Source organism: Taudactylus pleione, unplaced genomic scaffold (assembly GCF_031769625.1).
Source record: "Taudactylus pleione unplaced genomic scaffold, aTauple2 ptg000510l, whole genome shotgun sequence".
In the NCBI taxonomy this organism is placed as follows: domain Eukaryota; kingdom Metazoa; phylum Chordata; class Amphibia; order Anura; family Myobatrachidae; genus Taudactylus; species Taudactylus pleione.
Window position 1 is genome coordinate 4792256 of NW_028284912.1, and position 23153 is coordinate 4815408.

At 45.7% G+C, this 23153-nt stretch overlaps 1 protein-coding gene across 3 annotated transcripts in view; it reads left to right on the forward strand.

The window, feature by feature from the left end:
• COL14A1 (collagen type XIV alpha 1 chain) overlaps window positions 1-23153 on the forward strand; it is a 254844-nt gene that overhangs the window by 225362 nt on the left and 6329 nt on the right. For all 3 annotated transcript variants that reach the window (XM_088450204.1, XM_088450206.1, XM_088450205.1), the window contains 5 exons: window positions 12570-12605; window positions 13145-13211; window positions 15328-15516; window positions 17460-17537; window positions 18738-18884. In XM_088450204.1, coding sequence (XP_088306330.1) covers window positions 12570-12605; window positions 13145-13211; window positions 15328-15516; window positions 17460-17537; window positions 18738-18884 — 517 coding nt within the window. The remainder of the gene's footprint in view (window positions 1-12569; window positions 12606-13144; window positions 13212-15327; window positions 15517-17459; window positions 17538-18737; window positions 18885-23153) is intronic.

The window sequence follows — 23153 nt, forward strand, 5'->3', positions numbered from 1 at the left end:
GGGAAGGAGTGCCTGTATAGTATGACATAGGGAAGGAGTGTCTGTATAGTATGTCATACGGAAGGAGTGTCTGTATAGTATGACACAGGGAAGGAGTGTCTGTATAGAATGTCATAGGGAAGGAGTGTCTGTATAGTATGACATAGTGAAGGATTGTCTGTATAGTATGAGACAGGGAAGGAGTGTCTGTATAGTATGTCATAGGGAAGGAGTGTCTGTATAGTATGTCATAGGGAAGGAGTGTCTGTATATTATGTCATAGGGAAGGAGTGTCTGTATAGTATGTCATAGGGAAGGAGTGTCTGTATAGTATGTCATAGGGAAGGAGTGTCTGTATAGTATGACATAGGGAAGGAGTGCCTGTATAGTATGACATAGGGAAGTAGTGTCTGTATAGTATGTCATAGGGAAGTAGTGTCTGTATAGTATGACACAGGGAAGGAGTGCCGGTATAGTATGACATAGGGAAGGAGTGTCTGTATAGTATGTTATAGGGAAGGAGTGTCTATATTATGTCATAGGGAAGGAGTGTCTGTATAGTATGACATAGGGAAGGAGTGCCTGTATAGTATGACTTAGGGAAGGAGTGTCTGTATAGTATGACATAGGGAAAGAGTGCCTGTATAGTATGACATAGGGAAGGAGTGTCTGTATATTATGTCATACGGAAGGAGTGTCTGTATAGTATGACACAGGGAAGGAGTGTCTGTATAGAATGTCATAGGGAAGGAGTGTCTGTATAGTATGACATAGTGAAGGATTGTCTGTATAGTATGAGACAGGGAAGGAGTGTCTGTATAGTATGTCATAGGGAAGGAGTGTCTGTATAGTATGACATAGGGAAGGAGTGTCTGTATAGTATGACATAGGGAAGGAGTTTCTGTATAGTATGTCATAGGGAAGGAGTGCCTGTATAGTATGACGTAGGGAAGGAGTGTCTGTATATTATGTCATAGGGAAGGAGTGCCTGTATAGTATGACATAGGGAAGGATTGTCTGTATAGTATGAAATAGGGAAGGAGTGTCTGTATATTATGTCACAGGGAAGGAGTGTCTGTATAGTATGTCATAGGGAAGGAGTGTCTGTCTATTATGTCATAGGGAAGGAGTGTCTGTCTATTATGTCATAAGGAAGGAGTGTCTGTTTATTATGTCATAGGGAATACGGGTCTGTATATTATGTCACAGGGAAGGAGTGTCTGTATATTATGTCACTCCTTCAGGGAAGGAGTTTCTGTATAGTATGTCATAGGGAAGGAGTGCCTGTATAGTATGACATAGGGAAGGAGTGTCTGTATATTAGGTCATAGGGAAGGAGTGCCTGTATAGTATGACATAGGGAAGGATTGTCTGTATATTATGAAATAGGGAAGGAGTGTCTGTATATTATGTCACAGGGAAGGAGTGTCTGTCTAGTATGTCAAAGGGAAGGAGTGTCTGTCTATTATGTCATAGGGAAGGAGTGTCTGTCTATTATGTCATAAGGAAGGAGTGTCTGTCTATTATGTCATAGGGAATACGGGTCTGTATATTATGTCACAGGGAAGGAGTGTCTGTATATTATGTCACAGGCAAGGAGTGTCTGTATATTATGTCACAGGGAAGGAGTGTCTGTATATTATGTCACAGGGAAGGAGTGTCTGTATATTATGTCACAGGGAAGGAGTGCCTGTATATTATGTCATAGGGAAGGAGTGTCTGTATATTATGTCATAGGGAAGGAGCGCCTGTATATTATGTCATAGGGAAGGAGCGCCTGTATATTATGTCATAGGGAAGGAGCGTCTGTATATTATGACATAGGGAAGGAGCGTCTGTATATTATGACATAGGGAAGGAGCGCCTGTATATTATGTCATAGGGAAGGAGCGTCTGTATATTATGACATAGGGAAGGAGCGTCTGTATATTATGTCATAGGGAAGGAGTGTCTGTATATCATGACATAGGGTAGGAGTGTCTGTATATCATGACATAGGGAAGGAGTGTCTGTATATTATGACATAGGGATGGAGTGTCTGTATATTATGACATAGGGATGGAGTGTCTGTATATTATGACATGGTGAAGGAGTTTCTGTATATTATGTCATAGGGAAGGAGTGTCTGTATAGTATGTCATAGGGAAGGAGTGTCTGTATAGTATGTCATAGAGAAGGAGTGTCTGTATAATATGTCATAGGGAAGGAGTGTCTGTATTTGATGTCATAGGGAAGGAGTGTCTGTATAGTATGACATAGGGAAGGAGTGTCTGTATATTATGTCATAGGGAAGGAGTGTCTGTATATTATGACTTTTGGAAGGCGTTTGCGGTGGAGAAGCCACCTTCTATTATGTCATAAGGAAGGAGTGTCTGTCTATTATGTCATAGGGAATACGGGTCTGTATTTTATGTCACAGGGAAGGAGTGTCTGTATATTATGTCACAGGCAAGGAGTGTCTGTATATTATGTCACAGGGAAGGAGTGTCTGTATATTATGTCACAGGGAAGGAGTGTCTGTATATTATGTCACAGGGAAGGAGTGTCTGTATATTATGTCATAGGGAAGGAGTGCCTGTATATTATGTCATAGGGAAGGAGTGTCTGTATATTATGTCATAGGGAAGGAGTGCCTGTATATTATGTCATAGGGAAGGAGTGCCTGTATATTATGTCATAGGGAAGGAGTGCCTGTATATTATGTCATAGGGAAGGAGCGTCTGTATATTATGACATAGGGAAGGAGTGCCTGTATATTATGACATAGGGAAGGAGCGCCTGTATATTATGTCATAGGGAAGGAGCGTCTGTATATTATGTCATAGGGAAGGAGCGTCTGTATATTATGTCATAGGGAAGGAGCGTCTGTATATTATGACATAGGGAAGGAGCGTCTGTATATTATGTCATAGGGAAGGAGTGTCTATATTATGTCATAGGGAAGGAGTGCCTGTATAGTATGTCATAGGGAAGGAGTGTCTGTATAGTATGACATAGGGAAGGAGTGCCTGTATAGTATGACTTAGGGAAGGAGTGTCTGTATAGTATGACATAGGGAAGGAGTGCCTGTATAGTATGACATAGGGAAGGAGTGTCTGTATAGTATGTCATACGGAAGGAGTGTCTGTATAGTATGACACAGGGAAGGAGTGTCTGTATAGAATGTCATAGGGAAGGAGTGTCTGTATAGTATGACATAGTGAAGGATTGTCTGTATAGTATGAGACAGGGAAGGAGTGTCTGTATAGTATGTCATAGGGAAGGAGTGTCTGTATAGTATGACATAGGGAAGGAGTGTCTGTATAGTATGACATAGGGAAGGAGTTTCTGTATAGTATGTCATAGGGAAGAAGTGCCTGTATAGTATGACATAGGGAAGGAGTGTCTGTATATTATGTCATAGGGAAGGAGTGCCTGTATAGTATGACATAGGGAAGGATTGTCTGTATAGTATGAAATAGGGAAGGAGTGTCTGTATATTATGTCACAGGGAAGGAGTGTCTGTATAGTATGTCATAGGGAAGGAGTGTCTGTCTATTATGTCATAGGGAAGGAGTGTCTGTCTATTATGTCACAGGGAAGGAGTGTCTGTCTATTATGTCATAGGGAATACGGGTCTGTATATTATGTCACAGGGAAGGAGTGTCTGTATATTATGTCACAGGCAAGGAGTGTCTGTATATTATGTCACAGGGAAGGAGTGTCTGTATATTATGTCACAGGGAAGGAGTGTCTGTATATTATGTCACAGGGAAGGAGTGTCTGTATATTATGTCACAGGCAAGGAGTGTCTGTATATTATGTCACAGGGAAGGAGTGTCTGTATATTATGTCACAGGGAAGGAGTGTCTGTATATTATGTCACAGGGAAGGAGTGTCTGTATATTATGTCACAGGGAAGGAGTGTCTGTATATTATGTCACAGGGAAGGAGTGTCTGTATATTATGTCACAGGGAAGGAGTGTCTGTATATTATGTCATAGGGAAGGAGTGCCTGTATATTATGTCACAGGGAAGGAGTGTCTGTCTATTATGTCATAGGGAAGGAGTGTCTGTCTATTATGTCATAAGGAAGGAGTGTCTGTCTATTATGTCATAGGGAATACGGGTCTGTATATTATGTCACAGGGAAGGAGTGTCTGTATATTATGTCACAGGCAAGGAGTGTCTGTATATTATGTCACAGGGAAGGAGTGTCTGTATATTATGTCACAGGGAAGGAGTGTCTGTATATTATGTCACAGGGAAGGAGTGTCTGTATATTATGTCATAGGGAAGGAGTGCCTGTATATTATGTCATATGGAAGGAGTGTCTGTATATTATGTCATAGGGAAGGAGTGCCTGTATATTATGTCATAGGGAAGGAGTGCCTGTATATTATGTCATAGGGAAGGAGTGCCTGTATATTATGTCATAGGGAAGGAGTGCCTGTATATTATGTCATAGGGAAGGAGCGTCTGTATATTATGACATAGGGAAGGAGCGCCTGTATATTATGTCATAGGAAAGGAGCGTCTGTATATTATGTCATAGGGAAGGAGCGTCTGTATATTATGACATAGGGAAGGAGCGTCTGTATATTATGTCATAGGGAAGGAGTGTCTGTATATTATGACATAGGGTAGGAGTGTCTGTATATCATGACATAGGGAAGGAGTGTCTGTATATTATGACATAGGGATGGAGTGTCTGTATATTATGACATAGGGATGGAGTGTCTGCATATTATGACATGGTGAAGGAGTTTCTGTATATTATGTCATAGGGAAGGAGTGTCTGTATAGTATGTCATAGGGAAGGAGTGTCTGTATAGTATGTCATAGGGAAGGAGTGTCTGTATAATATGTCATAGGGAAGGAGTGTCTGTATTTGATGTCATAGGGAAGGAGTGTCTGTATAGTATGACATAGGGAAGGAGTGTCTGTATATTATGTCATAGGGAAGGAGTGTCTGTATATTATGACTTTTGGAAGGCGTTTGCGGTGGAGAAGCCACCTTCGGCGCACGTTGAAAAACTGAGTGCCGCATCGGGTGTCACCACTCGAAGTGAGTCTACTTGGTGTTTGAAGGGGAGAGAGACCTGAGAGAAGGAGAGTGATTAAGACAGGAGAGGAATAAAACCAAAAACAAACGTAACCCAGCCAATGCCGGAGAAAGTCAGCTAGTGAATCCGCCTGTCTGTCTGTCTTTATTTGTCCATCTATCTATCTTGTCTTGTCTGTCTCTTATCTATCTCTCATCTATATCTTATCTATCTACAGTATGTGTTTGTCTAGCTATCTTTATCTATCCATCTATCCTATTTGTTATCAAAAGTAGGTTTCATCAATGTCACTGTGAAATTGTGACAGTCTAACTTCATCAGGGGTGTATAATGCAACTTACCTGAGTCTATACTGTATACTATAAATAATAATCAAAGAACATCAAATCCATGTGTAAGAGATTGTCCACCATAAACAAGATGCAGACCGATTGGCTGCTGGCAAGCATCTCTTATTGGTACACAGAATCAAAGGGCCTGGTTCAGAGCTGAACGCTCTGATCAGAGCGCTCGCTCTGAATCAGGGCCCTCCTACCTTTTTTTGGAGCGTCCTCATGGACGCTCGCATTGCTGTGGGTGACCACCCACAGCTATAGCGAGCATCCATGATGATGGTCGCGATGGTCTTGACCATCGCGACCATCGGGCTTGCGACGGAGACCCTGCGGTAGGGTTTCGCTGCCGCAAGCCTTGGAGTGATTTTGGCGCTATCAGAGCCAAAATCACTCCCACTGACATCACTAGTGATTTTAGTGGGGCCGGCTTGAGACGGTAGGTGTTCCCATGGGAACGCCTCCGTCTGGCAGGCACGCCCCCGGCACTCCCACCAAAGGGGGCGTGCTGTCAGTCACCATTGACAGCACTACCCCCTTTGGTGCGAGACCCGGAGCGATGGAGAGCCCGTCGCTCGCCGGGTCTCGCACATGCGCACCACGGAGCTCCCTCCGTCGTGCGCATGCGCAGTGGGGGAACATCGACCAGCTTGCGAGCGTACTGCCGCTCACGAGGCTAACTTTAACCTTTAGTTTCAGTACACTCCAGCCCTAGCAAACACCACTGCTGTGTGCAGTTACTGGCCCTAAGGAGTGTCCAGGGCTGCACCAGCCCAGTAAATAGATAGTTCGGGGCTGATTCAAGTGAAAAATACATACGGATCTCATGTATATCTGCAAAATGTGCATAGGCCAAAGTAAGAAATTTAGCGACTGACCGAGCGCCAGAATAGGAATCCGTACACGGATGAAGATTGCTAGTGCATACATCTGATCCATCGCTGGAAATGCATCACATTGACACACAGGGCCTGATTCAGCTGAGGACGGAATTGCAAAGCTGCACGCAAGCAGCTTTGCAATTCCTTCCTTGCAAATATGGTAATGCAGCAGGAGGCCTCACGCCACTTGCATGCATGACTTATCCGAGCTGCGTTGTCCAACGCAGCATCGAATAATCTGCGAGAACATCGGCCGGCTAAGTGACCCATGGGGCCATGCAAGCCAGCCGCCGCAGATGAGAGAAAGAGGCCCCCTTCCGCCCACAAATGGCAGCAGACTGTCAATCACTGGCAGTCTGCTGCCCGTCTGCGTGCGATCACGCAGGACCCGGAATGCACATGAGCAGTACAGGTTGCGCGCCTGCGCAGATTCCCGTGCAGTGCTGAATACGGCTGACATTGGCCACTTTTTCTGTTGCAAACTTTTGTTAGAATCCAGAACAGACATATACTTAGTGCGGCTTGGCTGCGGGGACAGAATCCCCTTTATATGACTTAAATCTAGTCCTCACAGCGACGGAACGTCAGTAAATATTGCCGTGTTTTTCCAGCTTTCGGTAGACGTTTGTAAAGCCTGTACAAATATGAAATACCCGGAGCAAAGCATCAGGAGGGTCCCAGCCAGGAAATTGCTATAGACTGACAGCACTGGGGAGGTTTCAGGGTGAAATGATGCAGGAAGCATCTGTGCACTGTAATGTCGCTCAGCTGTCTAAGCAATGCTCACACTATTCCATTGTCTCTATGGCACCTTGGGGCAGAACCAATAATTAGTCTAACGCAGGATAATTACACAGAAAACCTTTTTCAAGGGACCACAATGTACAATGGAATTATACCGCAAATCTTCTCAAGTCAGAGTCACCTTTTCCTTAACCGGATTTAACCGTGAACCGATTAATAGTGACAATAGCCGGCAGAGGGCAAAATCAGAGCATCATGGAGGCGATGAAGACATGAACGCACCTCAGCCGCAATTGTTCCCACGCTGCGTGCAAGGAATAAAACGTGGATATTCGCTCTATGCGAGTGGACTGCGTCTATCCATGCACTTACTTTCATAGCTGCCACCATTATCCCTACGCACTTGCACCCGCCCTATACTACTGTAGGTGCAAATGGTCTGCGCAACATTCAAAGGGAAGGGGGACATGCAGTGTGCGCAATTGTACTGGATTCCCACCATAAAGAGCTGGGATTTGTACACTGGACCTCATGCAGAGCCGCTCGCAAAATGCGAGCGCTCGCTCTGAATGAGGGTGGCCGCATCTAAAAAATGATCCGGCCTCCTGGCCGCTTGCTAGGCTGTGGGTGGTAACCCACAGCCTTAACGAGCGGCCAGGATGATGGTCACGATGGTTAAGACCATCGCGACCATCGGGGCTTGCGACGAGACCCTTGTGGTAGAGTCTCGTCTGCCGCAAGCTCCAGAGAGAGCTTGCGGCAGACGAGCTAATAGAGCCGGAAGCTCTCTCACTGACCCCACTGGTGATGTCAGTGGGGCCGCCCACAAACGGCAGGCGTTCTCATGGAAACGCCTCCATCTGGGCAGCCACCCCCCCGACACGCCTACAAAACAGGTCGAGCTGTCGACAGCCACTCCTTTTGTAGTGAGCCCCGGAGCAAGCGAATTTCTCTCTTGCTCCGGGGCTTGCGCACGCGCAGCCAAACATCGACCCGCTTGCGAACGCTCAGGCGCTTGCGAGCGGGCCTGAATGAGACCCTCTATGCGGTTAGGAGCATGGGATCAGTAGTCGCATACTTACATATTGTGCAGTTTGGAAATGACCTCCACTGACTGAAAACAATGTAAGCAGTAACTCGCCATGGTGGCAGGCTCTCCCGCTTCCCGTCCACGTCATAGTGAATGCTTTGTGGCTTGTGGCTGGAGATGACAATGAGGGATGGTGAGACACAGGGTCAGGGGTGTCCATACCTTTTTTTTGCACATGCGTGAACGCTGCACTGCTCACACACCGCAATCCCAACGCGATTACGTCTTTAAATAGGAACCATTCATAACGTGAGTGACAGGCAGTCAGCGTTTGAGGTGGTTAGACGAACACAGGCGTGTCTGACCGTTTAAAACGCCATTACATGGGCATGCATAAATTAGATATTGAGATCCCCTGTGCAGTATGAGAGCGCTCTGCGAGTGAGGAGAGCTGCAGTGTTTGTGGCTGGTCAGACGTGACTTACATGCTGGGTGACTGACCGATGTGCGTCGATAGTACCGATGTTTATGATATTGCGTGTTATCGGACGGATATAAGAAGGAAGCAGTGGGTGCCCCTACACTCGGCTGTGCTTTGGAACTCATTAGCATATTTTAGCAACTGCGATCCGTGAGAGAATGCAGCTGCGATTGCATTACCGTAAATCTCTGAATGAGGCCCTTGGTACAGAGGGCCACAAATTCTTTGCTCAGTTATCCTCTCAGCCATTGGGTATTCATTCTTTGCTGAGTAAAAATGATTCTAATCAATGCTAATACTAATACAATTATCTAGATTGCCATGTCACTCACTGCCCTGAGACGCTGCTATACTAATGCCACCAGCGGGGTTGTGTCTTTGAGCGTGATCACAGATGGACCCAGCTGCTGTGCCACAATATGCCAAGGAGGGACCTGAAGAAAAAAGCCGCCCACTACGTGCATCTCCGAATCCTGCATCCGAAAGATGCAGGATTGGATCAATATCGCGAGCGTCAGACACAGACACTTACGTCGGTACTCCCAGAGTACTGGACCAAAGCCTCATTTTTTGGAATCTTAGGCAGCTCTGCCCGGCCCCTGCCCCCAAATGGCCGCAGCATATCAATCATGCTGCTGCTGCTTGGGGGACGCTATGTGCAATCTCGTAGTACTTGTTCTGCACGTACGCACTTCGGGGCCTGTGCATCCACCCACCATCGGAGTTGTAAGCAAACTTTTGGGTTTGAGCACAACTCTGAATAAGGCCCTTTGTCTGCAGGCTATGTTCTCCTCAGATAATGACTGTGGTTTGTATTATACTCAGGTTATGGTATCCCTCCTCCTCCTAAGAAACTGTTCCTGGTTCCCATGCTCCTTGCCCCCATCATACAGGATTGCTCCTGGTATACAGTCCTTCCTCAGTCACTACCCAGGACCATAATTTTCTCATGACATAGTTCCTATTCTCCACAGAAGTAACCTGCGGTCAGGGCCGTTGCTACCATTAGGCAGATATAGGCAGCCATGGTGGAGGTGTCGGGGTGTAGCTGTGGAACACTCCAAATTGCAGTCCAGTCAGAGGACCGCTTTGGAGTAGGTGGACTTAAGGCCTTATTCAGCTGTGCATGCCAGTGCACTGCTGAACGCAGATTCCCGATGTTTGGGAATCTGTGCAGGCGCCAGACCCGTTCTGCGAGTCCGCTTGCAGACTGTCAGTGATTGACAGTCTGCTGCCATTTAGGGGCGAGGAGGGGGCGACGACAGCCTCCGTTACCCGGAATGGAGGTGTGTCGCCGCTGTTGGGGAAGAGGGAAGAGGCCAGGATCGCCGTCAGGTGACGGAGATTTCTGGCCACATCCTCTAAATTGCGGCGGCCGGCAGCGGGACACTATGGGTGACCGCAGCCAGCCAATGGTACGCAGATTAACTGATGCTGCGTTGAACGCAGCTCGGTTAAGTAATGCACAGGGGGCGTGATGCCTCCTGTGTATTACCATATCTGCAAAGGATTGCAATTGCAAAGCTGCCTGCATGCATACATCATATCTATAGCCTGCGTGCAGCTTTGCTATTACGATCCTTACAGAATCATTCCCTTAATTTGGACGCCCCTGCACTGGGGAAGGGGGAGAGGGGGGGGGTTTGAGGCCACATTAGATAGTGACCCGGCAAATGGTGGATCAAAAATACTAGTACTATATTAAGGAAAAGAGGGCCTGATTCAGAGCCGGACGCTCTGACAAGAGCGCTCGCTCTGAATCAGGGCCCTCCTACCTGTTATTGGAGCGGCCTCCTGGCCGCTTGCATAGCTGTGGGTGGCCACCCACAGCTTATGCGAGAGGCCAAAAAGCCACCGACCATCGGGCTTGCGACGAGACCCTGCGGTAGGGTCTCGCTGCCGCAAGCCCAGGAGTGCTTTTGGCTCTATCACTAGGCATGCGCACTAGGGCACCATCGACCCAGAGGCCCTGATTCAGAGCCGGACGCTCTGACAGAGCGCTCTCTCTGAATCAGGGCCGTCCTTCTTAATTTTTAGAGCGGCCTCCTGGCCGCTCGTTTAGCTGTGGGTGACCATCAACAGCTATAGCGAGCGGCCAGGAAGATGGTCGCGATGGTCAAGACCATCGCGACCATCGGGCTTGCGACGAGACCCTTGTGGTAGGGTCTCGTTGCCGCAAGCCCTAGAGTGCTTTTGGCTCTATCAGAGCCGAGAGCACTCCCACAGACATCACTTGTGATGTCAGTGGGGCCGGCCTCAGACGGTAGGCATTCCCATGGGAACGCCTCCGTCTGGGCAGCCACGCCCCCCGCACGTCCACCAAAGGGGGCGTGCTGTCAATCACCATCGACAGCACGCCCCCTTTGTAGCGAGACCCGGAGCGACGGCTTGCCCGTCGCTATCCTGGTCTCGTGCATGCGCACGTCGGAGCCGCTTCCGTCGTGCGCATGCGCACTGGGCCAACATCGACCAGCTTGCGAGCGCTCAGCGCTCGCGAGCGCTCAGCGCTCGCGAGCGGGTCTGAATTAGGCCCTGAGAGTTATATAGTGGAAGGAGTAGCACCCCCCCCAGCAGCACATAGTATATCAGGAGATGAGTGATGTGTTAGTGAGGACAGGGCTGCATGTGACAGGGGCAGTGACATGATGTGAGGAGGGGAATAGAGGCAGCAGGAAGCCACAGACTGAGAGTTATATAGTGGAAGGAGTAGGCCCCCCAGCAGCACAGAGTATATCAGTAGATGAGTGATTTATTACTGAGGACAGGGCTGTGAAAGGAATAGTGACATGATGTGAGTAGGGGAATAGAGGCAGCAGGAATCCAGACTGAGGGCCTAATTCAGACCCGCTCGCGAGCAAACCGTCGCTCCGGGTCTCGCACCAAAAGGGGCGTGCTGTCGATAGTGAGTGACAGCACGCCCCCTTTGGTGGGCATGCCGGGGGAGTGGCTGCCCAGACTGAGGCATTCCATAATGGTGTGGGGTGTGTTCACGTGGCATGGGTTGGGTCCGGTCCACCTTAACATGTCCTTGATCGATAACTGCTATGTTGCATTGGTTGATGACCATTTGCAGCCCTTCATGGACTTCATGTACCCCCACAACGATGGAATATTCAGGTAGGATAATGCACCCTGTCATCGGTCCCAATTTATCCAGAAATGACTCTAGGAGCATTCTGGAGAGTTCTGACGAATAGTGTGGCCACCACGGTCGCCTGACTTGAACCCAACGTGGTGGAGAGGTCCATTTGCACCTAAAATCCTGCACTTACAAATATCGGGAAGCTGTGGGAAGCTATTCAGGTGGGGATGTAGTTTGGAAGCCAATGGTCTAAATCCAGACGTTCTAATCCCGGTGTGGTACTAATGACCGGTGTCTAAATCTAGATGCCTGTCATTACCCAGTTGGCGGAAGACCGACGCCCGGGCATCCAATCAAATTGATGCCGGGCGCGGACAGCCGCTTTAGGTTTAGGACTCCTGGCGGGGACTTAGGGTTAGACATCCCCCACGGGAGGTTAGTGTTAGACTAGGGAAAGGGGGGGGTTAGGGTTAGGCATGCCCGGGGGGAGGTTAGGGTTAGGCACCCCCCCCGGGGGACTTAGGTTTAGGCGGCGGGGAAGGGAGGTTAGGTTTAGGCACTTAGAGGGGGGATTAGGGTTAGGCACTTGGGGGGGGGAGGTTAGAGTTTGGCACCCCTAAGGGAGGGTTAGGGTTAGGAGGGGAAATTAGGTTACCGATACTTACCTTAGGGACGATCAGGATTTTCACCCTTGCCGGGCTGCTGCTGTCGGGATTTGAACCTGCGTCCAACGGTAATACCTACTACACCCATTCAGGTGGCATGGGTCACCATCTCTCCAGAGGTCTTCCGTCCACTTGTGGACTCGATGCCACATCGAGTTGCTGCACTTGGCCGGGCCAAAGGGGGTCCTAGGCACCTATCCCATGACTTTTGGCACTTCATTGTATTTCTGTACAGCACTGTGAAATATTTATATGTTGTGTTAAAATAATAATAATAATAATAAATAATAATAATGATAATAATAATAATATGTATTTTATTCATTTTAGGGACAGCCAGGTGTAAAAGGGGAAAGAGGAGAAAGAGTAAGTATCTCATACATATTCCCTATACTACTGGTTCCCAAACGTGGCCATCAAAGCGCCCTAACAGTCCCGGTTATAAGGATATCCATGCCTAAGCACAATTTACTTAATTAGAACCTCAGCCAATTTGATCATAACATCTGTGAACAATCATGGATATCCTTAAAACCTGGACTGTTAGGGTGCCCTAAGGTCCGAGTTTGGGGGTAACCCTGCCATAGACAGATCATACACTAGTGTGATTTAATTACTATTGAGAAGTAGCTGTGTTAATTGAAAACTCATTTTCTGCCTGCAGTCAATAGTAATTCTATTAAAATGCAATTACCCTGTAGGATGAACAGATTAGTGTATCACTGAAGCAATACTAGCCACACATTATCATTGTTACTATCCAAATACAGTAAGGAGGAGACCAAATGACTACAGGCATAGACTCTATTATCAAGGATGCTGATTGGCCGGGCTGCCATTGGGCTTAACCTTATGTTCCGTTATGTTTGCTGTGTGTACTCTAACATGTCATTGTCGTATCGCAGGGTGACACGCAGTCACAGAATACGGTGCGGGTCATTGCTCGGCAGGTGTGTGAACAGATTATCCAAAGTAAGTATCCAATCCCCTGCACTCTGTCATAAGTGTAAGATGCATAGATCAACTACTAATCCATTCAAAGGCAGCTTTTGTATGGGGGCAAACCAGGGTGTAATAACAGCAGGCTGCCATAGAAAATGGTCTTGCCAAAACCTGTGGTTTGTCTAGTATATATACAATACAGAAGTCATCTTAATAAACTTAATTCAATACAGAGAACATTCGGATTGGCCAATATATAATATAGAGAACACTATACAATACAGAGAGCATTCTTGTGATCTCAGTATACTGTATAATACAGATATATTTCCAGTTAACTCTATGCAATACAATAGCTCTCTACAATACAGGGAACATTCAGATTGGCCAATTTATAGAGAAAACTATACAATACAGAGAGCATTCTTGTGATCTCAATATATAATACAGATCGATTTCCAGTCAACTCTATACAATATAATCGCTCTCTACAATACAGGGAACATTCTGATATATGATATGCAATGGTTTGTGTGGGTTCTGCACAAGGCTGAGTATTATATATGTATACAATGTATTATTGTAATACATTGTATCTGTATGTGAAATGCCATGTTAGTGTCACAGCCGCTGAAACGTAGCATTTTGCATGCAGATACACCCGCAGTCGCACACAGAATAAAGGCATATGCCACAAATCATTTTAATCAGCAGAAGCTGCTTGTACGTCCTATTCGCATCACTTTGCGTAAAAATTCTCGCACGAAAAGATGTTTTGCACTACTGAGTTGCACAGTGCTCATGCATTATGTTTAACGCAACTTGTAGCGCACGGAGGTAAAATGTATGTATAGACTAGGGGTGGGCAATAAGCGTCCCCCAGCTGTTGTAGAAATACACATCCCAACATGCCCTGCCACAGTTTTCCTATTTGACAATACTAAAGCTGTTGCAATGCATGCTGGGATTTATAGTTTAACAACAGCTGGAGGGCCACTTATTGCCCAACCCTGGTATAGTTTACATCTCTATATAATACAGATTGATTTCTAGTGTACGCTACACAATACAGCGAGCATTCTAATGACCTCTGTGCAATACAGAGAGCATTCTAGTATCTGGTATAAAATGCAGAGACCATTCTTGTGATCGCTATAAACTTCATATAGCTTTCTAGTGACCAATATACAATAGGAATGAGTGATATTCTCTGTTGCATGGCCAACCCAAATAGATTATATTGATCCTATCTTCTTACTAACTACTTAATTTCATGGGAACTGCTTCATTGAAATCATGTGTTTCAAACACAGTTTGTATGCTGCAGCACCTCTCATAACCTACCCTATGTTACAGTGGGTTTCCGGACTCTAGATAGACAGTAAAAAGGTTGACAATGTCTAGATAGACACCAGATGTTAGAAAGTCAACAGGGACAAAAGGTTGACACACTAAATAAAGGTTGACATGTAAGAAGGTCGACAGGGTCAAAGGTCAACATGAAAATGGTGGACACAAGATGATGGACACTTTTTTTTTTTTTTGGCGCTTACCGGAGGGTTAGAGTTAGGCACTAGAAGAGATGGTGAAGATCAGACACCGACCCGCGATGGTTAGGCACCAGGAGGGAGGGTTAGGCACTAAGGGGAGGGTTAGGGTGAAGTTTCGGACTAAAAAAAAAAATATAAAAGAAAGCATGGGTCGACCATTTTTTTTTGCGTCAACCATTTTCACGTCAACATTTTGACCCTGTCGACCGTCTTACATGTCGACATTTTGTCCCTGTCAACCTTCTGTCCATGTCGTCCTATTGACTGTCTAACATCTGGTGCCTATCTAGACACTGTCGACCTTTTTACAGTCTATCTGGTAATCCGCACCCGTTACAGTGCTGCTATCTGGAAAGCCTGAGACACATTACAGTAAAACACCATTGTTACATTTTTTGTTTTTGTTTTTTTCAAAATTTAATTTTTATTGGAAAGATAGAAATCCAAACTACCAAAGTAAATAATTCTGAGTGATAAGAGGAACAAATGCCATTTGCTAAGTTCCAGTACGTACATACTGTACATACATAACCTACATGTGTTTAACATCATCCCAATGACACCCAAATTAAAACCTTAGTGAATTCTTCTTGCAGGCCACATGGCCAGGTTTAATTCACTCCTAAACCAAATACCGAGTGGGTCTTCATCAGTCAGAAGTATTCCTGGGCCCCCAGGAGAAACCGGCCGACCGGGACCTCCAGGTCAACCAGGTGAACAAGGATCCCCTGGGATTTCAGGATTTCCCGGCAGTTCTGGCCAACCAGGAACACCAGGAGACAGAGGTAAGTAGTAACCAGACTTTTTTTTCTGCCCCAAAATAATATGATTATTATTATTATTATTATTATATATATATATATATATATATATATATATATATATATATATTGTTATATGACTTATTATGTAGAGAAAGATAATTACAAAAACATTTTTTCTGTAATAATTTTACTTTCACCTATTTTACACAATTACTTCTTTGAGACTATAAAATGATGGGCGACTGCCACTCGGGCATCTACCGTTCTGGGATTCAGGCGCCGACCAACCCCACTTTGTACTTGGACCTTGGCTGAAAAGCTGAGAGGAGGGATCTGGTGCACTGTCTGAAGTTGCAGCTTCTGATTGAATGACAGTCATCCAATATAGAGCCGCTTGTCCTCTCAACCAGGCAGCATAGTGGTTAGCATTGCTGCCTAAAAGTACCATGGTCATGAGTTCAATTTCCAGTCATGGTCTCAGCGCAAGCAGCAAAGCAAAGCCGAGGCTGGTCGCCCCTCCCCAATTCATGATTCACTGCTGGATCAGTTCTACTGTATATGTACTTTCCACATATCCAGACCTACCCTCTAGCTCAGGCCTGGCCAACCTGTGGCTCTCCAGCTGTTGTGAAACTACAAGTCCCAGCGTGCCTTGCCAGAGTTTTAGCATTCCCAAATAGCAAAACTGTGGCAAGGCATGCTGGGACTTGTAGTTTCACAACAGCTGCAGAGCCACAGGTTGGCCAAGCCTGGTCTAGTGTAACCTGCAAACAGCCCCCTTCCACCAGACTAGTAGCTGCAGAGGTACAGTCTGAAAGCTCGAGAATTGAACACACTGGTTATTATTATATATTTATATAGCGCCATTAATTTATGCCGACACTGTACAGAGAATATATGTCATTCGTTTCAGTCCCTGCCATGTTGGAGATTACAGTATAAAGTCCTTAACACAAGTACATACACACACACAAATGCAAACTTGAGTTAATTTTGTCAGAATCCAAGGAACTTACTGTAACAATATGTTTTTGTATTGTGGGAGGAAACCGGAGCACCCGGAGGAAACCCACACAAACAAGGGGAAAACATATAAACTCCACACAGGCCCTGATTCGAATCATATGCAGTACATTGGGGCAGCCATGTTACCCACTGCACTACCGTACTACCATCTACTTCCATTGGGTCATTAATCAGATCCAAATCCCATATATTTTCCATCAATACCAACTCATATTGGATACCCCCATATCATATGAAATAATCTGTCTTCTTTAAAATGGATTTATTCACATTTAATAGACACTGGTGGCACAAGTGCTATCCATTTGGTGGGCGCTAGCTATGTAGGTCCCATGGCAAACCTAAGACAGCCCTGTTTAGTATTTTGTGTGGATAGGAAAAGCCATCATTATGCCCTGGTACTCTTATATACATTACAATGCAGGTTTTCTCACACGGGTCAATGTAGGTCCATGCACAGCAAGGTTATGTTCCTATATAGAAGACACAATGATCCAGGCACTCCAGCACGTTAGATTAGCCAATGACAGGGTAGTGGTAGCAAAGAAAATCTCTCAACGCATCTCACCGTAAACCAATGGTTAAATAGACTTCATTATAGGGCTTTTCTTTAGTGTGGTGTTTGGCAATAAAGCTTGAGATCTGCCCATAACCCTGTATAGCATAAATCTATCAATCATATCTCCTTCTCCAGGTCAGAATTAATTCTAAATCCAGATTTATTTAGGCATCTGTATTTTGTTTATATAATAATATAATCCCCCCTTTTTCCGTCCACTCTTTCTCCTCTCCCTAACCGATACTTGGCCAGTAATCTAGCTTTGTGTTATACTCTTGTATTGGTTAGCGCTTTTGCTCTTTATTATCATCCTTAGTTAAGAAATGAACTAAAAATTCTAGTTCTTAAATAAATTTTCTGTTAATTTCATTTTTAACAGGTCCGTCTGGTGAAAAAGGCGAGAGAGGCAACTCCGGTGTGGGAACTCAAGGTCCTAGGGGTGCTCAGGGACCCCAAGGTAACATCAAACAATGCAACAAACAGTTTATTGTATAATAAAGATCTTGTAAAAACATGTCTTCATTTTATGCCAATTACCCGATAGCCAAGGGGAGGAATCGTACGGTCTACCAGATCACTCTACACAGCTACACGCATCTTCTGTACTCCAATAAGATACTTCGGAAACTTACTTTGTTTTTTCTTTTTACACAAAATGGCAGCTGCTCAATCAATCTGGCAATACTATTCAGGTGCATGAAAGGAAGGGATCATACCAAGTTGAAAATTCAGTGTGCTGAGGAATAATAGGGGGTTAAACCCCTCTCTTTTTTCTACTTGGTATGACCCCTTCCTTTCGTTCTGTGTTTGTTGTTATGAGATGCATGAATGAGCCAGTATTAGGAGGGCATACTGCTTCTAGTAGTGCTAGTTGGAGTTCCCAGGGGTGACTCCCAGGTAAGCTGGCTCGTAATGTGGATGCATGTACGTGCCTTACATTTGTCAAAATATATATGTGCCTTTATTATGAGGCCTTATAATTGATACATATTACATTTGGGGTAAGTGTTTGGGCAAAGGGCCCCCAAGGCTGCTCTGGCTGGGCCTCCTCATGGCAACACCACTTAATATGCATAGTTACATTTCACATCACCTTTAATGTTTGTCTTTTATTCATGTAATTTTTCACATATATTTTAACCCCTTTTTCAACACTTATTAATTAGTCTTAGACATCTATACTTTACACTTCACTGTCACCCTTCTTCCTTTTTTCATGTGATGCCCTGGGGGGGTCCTGGGCTGGACATTTTTTGGGGTGCTCCGCGTCCCAGACGTGAACCCCTTAGTGTTAGGGACTGCTAGTGACAGAGAAGCCGTGACGCGGCCTAGCAGCTTCCCATGTAGTTGCAAATGCGTGCAACTAATATCTCTGAATTCCTATTACCGTATAGTTTTCATATATTGTTGCAAGTATAATTCAGTGTGCTGAGGAACAATAGGGGGTTAAACCCCCCTCTTTTTTCTTTTTTAACAAGATCCCTGAATGATACTAAGCACCGTGAAATACAAGCTGCTGCAATGGGAAATTGCTGTATCATATTTCTCACCGCAATGCTGAGCTGCAGCACTAATACTGACATTTTATTCTTCAAAAGTGAATAATTATACAGGTGTATTTTTGTTTCATGTAACTGGGGTATTCGCTTTCGTGCAGGTCCTCCAGGTGAAGGTCGGACCGGAAGCCAAGGCCCTATTGGGTCACCTGGTCAGCGTGGTCTGCCCGGTCCGCCAGGAAACACCGGTTCTTTGGGACCTCCTGGTCCACAAGGTTATTGTGATGCGTCTTCATGCGCTGGATATGGTGAGTTCTAATTATTATATATTATTTTTTTGTAAATAATATTAGAGAGTAGTTTAGGGTTATACATCAGTACGGCTATAATATACCATGAGTTTACCAAGGCCACATATAGCAGCTTTTTTTTTAAATAAAGAGTATTTGAAAGTATTAAGAGTAGGAATCCCCATACTCCCTCACCATACGTCACTTCTTATAGGCACTCGTCAGCACTCACGCACACTTATTGCATCATTCTCTAAATGCATCACTTCTAATGCTCTTATCACATGCCACTCAAACACAGTACTGTTTTAACGTATGGGCACACTGGGCAGTTGCCCAAGGCCCAATGATTCTGGGTGCCTTTGAGCAGGGACGGGTTGGTCCCCACGGCTGGGCTGCATTCTCTACTTGCCTCCCAGTGAGTGTCTGTCAGCATGCTGATTGGTGGATGGCTGGGGATATCCACCAATCAGAGTGCAGCATTCTCTACCTGCCTCCCAGCCTGCAGCCAAATAGTGAATGGCTGTCAGCATGCTGATTGGTGGATGGCTTTTCTTTTATTTTGGGTCTGTTTTTTTTTTTTCAATTTGATGGGGAGGGGGAGATTGTCAGATCTGGGTCCTGCTTTTGTTAATTGATGGGGGTGGCATTTGGGTGTCGATCTGGGACTTGATGTTATTAGTTGGAGAGAGGGGGCAGTGGGTGTCTGCTCTTAGGTATGTTTTTATTACTGGGGTGTCAGTGGATGACCGATCTGGGGTCTGATTTTATTATTTGGGGATAGGGGGCATTGGGTGTCTGCTCTGGGGTATGATTTTATTATTGGGGTGGGAGGAGGGTGTCAGTGGGCATCTGATCTGGGGTCTGATTTTATTATTTGGGGAGAGGGGGCAGTGGGTGTCTGCTCTGGGGTATGATTTTATTAATAGGAGGTGGGGGTGTTAGTGGGCATCTGATCTGGGGTCTGATTTTATTAATGGGGGTCAGTGGCTGTCTGATCGCAGGTGCCCCAGTGCATTGCTGTGCCCAGGGCTCACAATGATGTTAATTTTAAGACGGCACCAAATCATCACACATCACTAATATTCTCTATGGTCACGTCACCTCGTATGCTCTGTTACCAGTCACTCACCCAGCACCTCTTACAGTCACTCATCAGTCATCACTCTAATACTCTATGGTCACGTCACCTCGTATCCTCTGTTACCACAGTCACTCACCCAGCACTTCTTACAGTCACTCATCAGTCATCACTCTAATACTCTATGGTCACGTCACCTCGTATCCTCTGTTACCAGTCACTCACCCAGCACTTCTTACAGTCACTCATCAGTCATCACTCTAATACTCTATGGTCACGTCACCTCGTATCCTCTGTTACCACAGTCACTCACCCAGCACTTCTTACAGTCACTCATCAGTCATCACTCTAATACTCTATGGTCACGTCACCTCGTATCCTCTGTTACCAGTCACTCACCCAGCACTTCTTACAGTCACTCATCAGTCATCACTCTAATACTCTATGGTCACGTCACCTCGTATCCTCTGTTACCACAGTCACTCACCCAGCACTTCTTACTGTCACTCATCAGTCATCACTCTAATACTCTATGGTCACGTCACCTCGTATCCTCTGTTACCACAGTCACTCACCCAGCACTTCTTACAGTCACTCATCAGTCATCACTCTAATACTCTATGGTCACGTCACCTCGTATCCTCTGTTACCAGTCACTCACCCAACACTTCTTACAGTCACTCATCAGTCATCACTCTAATACTCTATGGTCACGTCACCTCGTATCCTCTGTTACCACAGTCACTCACCCAACACTTCTTACAGTCACTCATCAGTCATCACTCTAATACTCTATGGTCACGTCACCTCGTATCCTCTGTTACCAGTCACTCACCCAGCACTTCTTACAGTCACTCATCAGTCATCACTCTAATACTCTATGGTCACGTCACCTCGTATCCTCTGTTACCAGTCACTCACCCAGCACTTCTTACAGTCACTCATCAGTCATCACTCTAATACTCTATGGTCACGTCACCTCGTATCCTCTGTTACCACAGTCACTCACCCAGCACCTCTTACAGTCACTCATCAGTCATCACTCTAATACTCTATGGTCACGTCACCTCGTATCCTCTGTTACCAGTCACTCACCCAGCACTTCTTACAGTCACTCATCAGTCATCACTCTAATACTCTATGGTCACGTCACCTCGTATCCTCTGTTACCACAGTCACTCACCCAGCACTTCTTACAGTCACTCATCAGTCATCACTCTAATACTCTATGGTCACGTCACCTCGTATCCTCTGTTACCACAGTCACTCACCCAGCACTTCTTACTGTCACTCATCAGTCATCACTCTAATACTCTATGGTCACGTCACCTCGTATCCTCTGTTACCACAGTCACTCACCCAGCACTTCTTACAGTCACTCATCAGTCATCACTCTAATACTCTATGGTCACGTCACCTCGTATCCTCTGTTACCAGTCACTCACCCAGCACTTCTTACAGTCACTCATCAGTCATCACTCTAATACTCTATGGTCACGTCACCTCGTATCCTCTGTTACCACAGTCACTCACCCAGCACTTCTTACAGTCACTCATCAGTCATCACTCTAATACTCTATGGTCACGTCACCTCGTATCCTCTGTTACCAGTCACTCACCCAGCACTTCTTACAGTCACTCATCAGTCATCACTCTAATACTCTCTGGTCACGTCACCTCGTATCCTCTGTTACCAGTCACTCACCGAACACTTCTTACAGTCACTCATCAGTCATCACTCTAATACTCTATGGTCACGTCACCTCGTATCCTCTGTTACCAGTCACTCACCCAGCACTTCTTACAGTCACTCATCAGTCATCACTCTAATACTCTATGGTCACGTCACCTCGTATCCTCTGTTACCACAGTCACTCACCCAGCACTTCTTACAGTCACTCATCAGTCATCACTCTAATACTCTATGGTCACGTCACCTCGTATCCTCTGTTACCACAGTCACTCATCAGTCATCACTCTAATACTCTATGGTCACGTCACCTCGTATGCTCTGTTACCACAGTTACTCACCCAGCACTTCTTACAGTCACTCATCAGTCATCACTCTAATACTCTATGGTCACGTCACCTCGTATCCTCTGTTACCACAGTCACTCACCCAGCACTTCTTACTGTCACTCATCAGTCATCACTCTAATACTCTATGGTCACGTCACCTTGTATCCTCTGTTACCACAGTCACTCACCCAGCACTTCTTACAGTCACTCATCAGTCATCACTCTAATACTCTATGGTCACGTCACCTCGTATCCTCTGTTACCACAGTCACTCACCCAGCACTTCTTACAGTCACTCATCAGTCATCACTCTAATACTCTATGGTCACGTCACCTCGTATCCTCTGTTACCACAGTCACTCACCCAGCACTTCTTACAGTCACTCATCAGTCATCACTCTAATACTCTATGGTCACGTCACCTCGTATCCTCTGTTACCACAGTCACTCACCCAGCACTTCTTACAGTCACTCATCAGTCATCACTCTAATACTCTATGGTCACGTCACCTCGTATCCTCTGTTACCACAGTCACTCACCCAGCACTTCTTACTGTCACTCATCAGTCATCACTCTAATACTCTATGGTCACGTCACCTCGTATCCTCTGTTACCACAGTCACTCACCCAGCACTTCTTACAGTCACTCATCAGTCATCACTCTAATACTCTATGGTCACGTCACCTCGTATCCTCTGTTACCAGTCACTCACCCAGCACTTCTTACAGTCACTCATCAGTCATCACTCTAATACTCTATGGTCACGTCACCTCGTATCCTCTGTTACCACAGTCACTCACCCAGCACTTCTTACAGTCACTCATCAGTCATCACTCTAATACTCTATGGTCACGTCACCTCGTATCCTCTGTTACCAGTCACTCACCCAGCACTTCTTACAGTCACTCATCAGTCATCACTCTAATACTCTCTGGTCACGTCACCTCGTATCCTCTGTTACCAGTCACTCACCCAACACTTCTTACAGTCACTCATCAGTCATCACTCTAATACTCTATGGTCACGTCACCTCGTATCCTCTGTTACCACAGTCACTCACCCAACACTTCTTACAGTCACTCATCAGTCATCACTCTAATACTCTATGGTCACGTCACCTCGTATCCTCTGTTACCAGTCACTCACCCAGCACTTCTTACAGTCACTCATCAGTCATCACTCTAA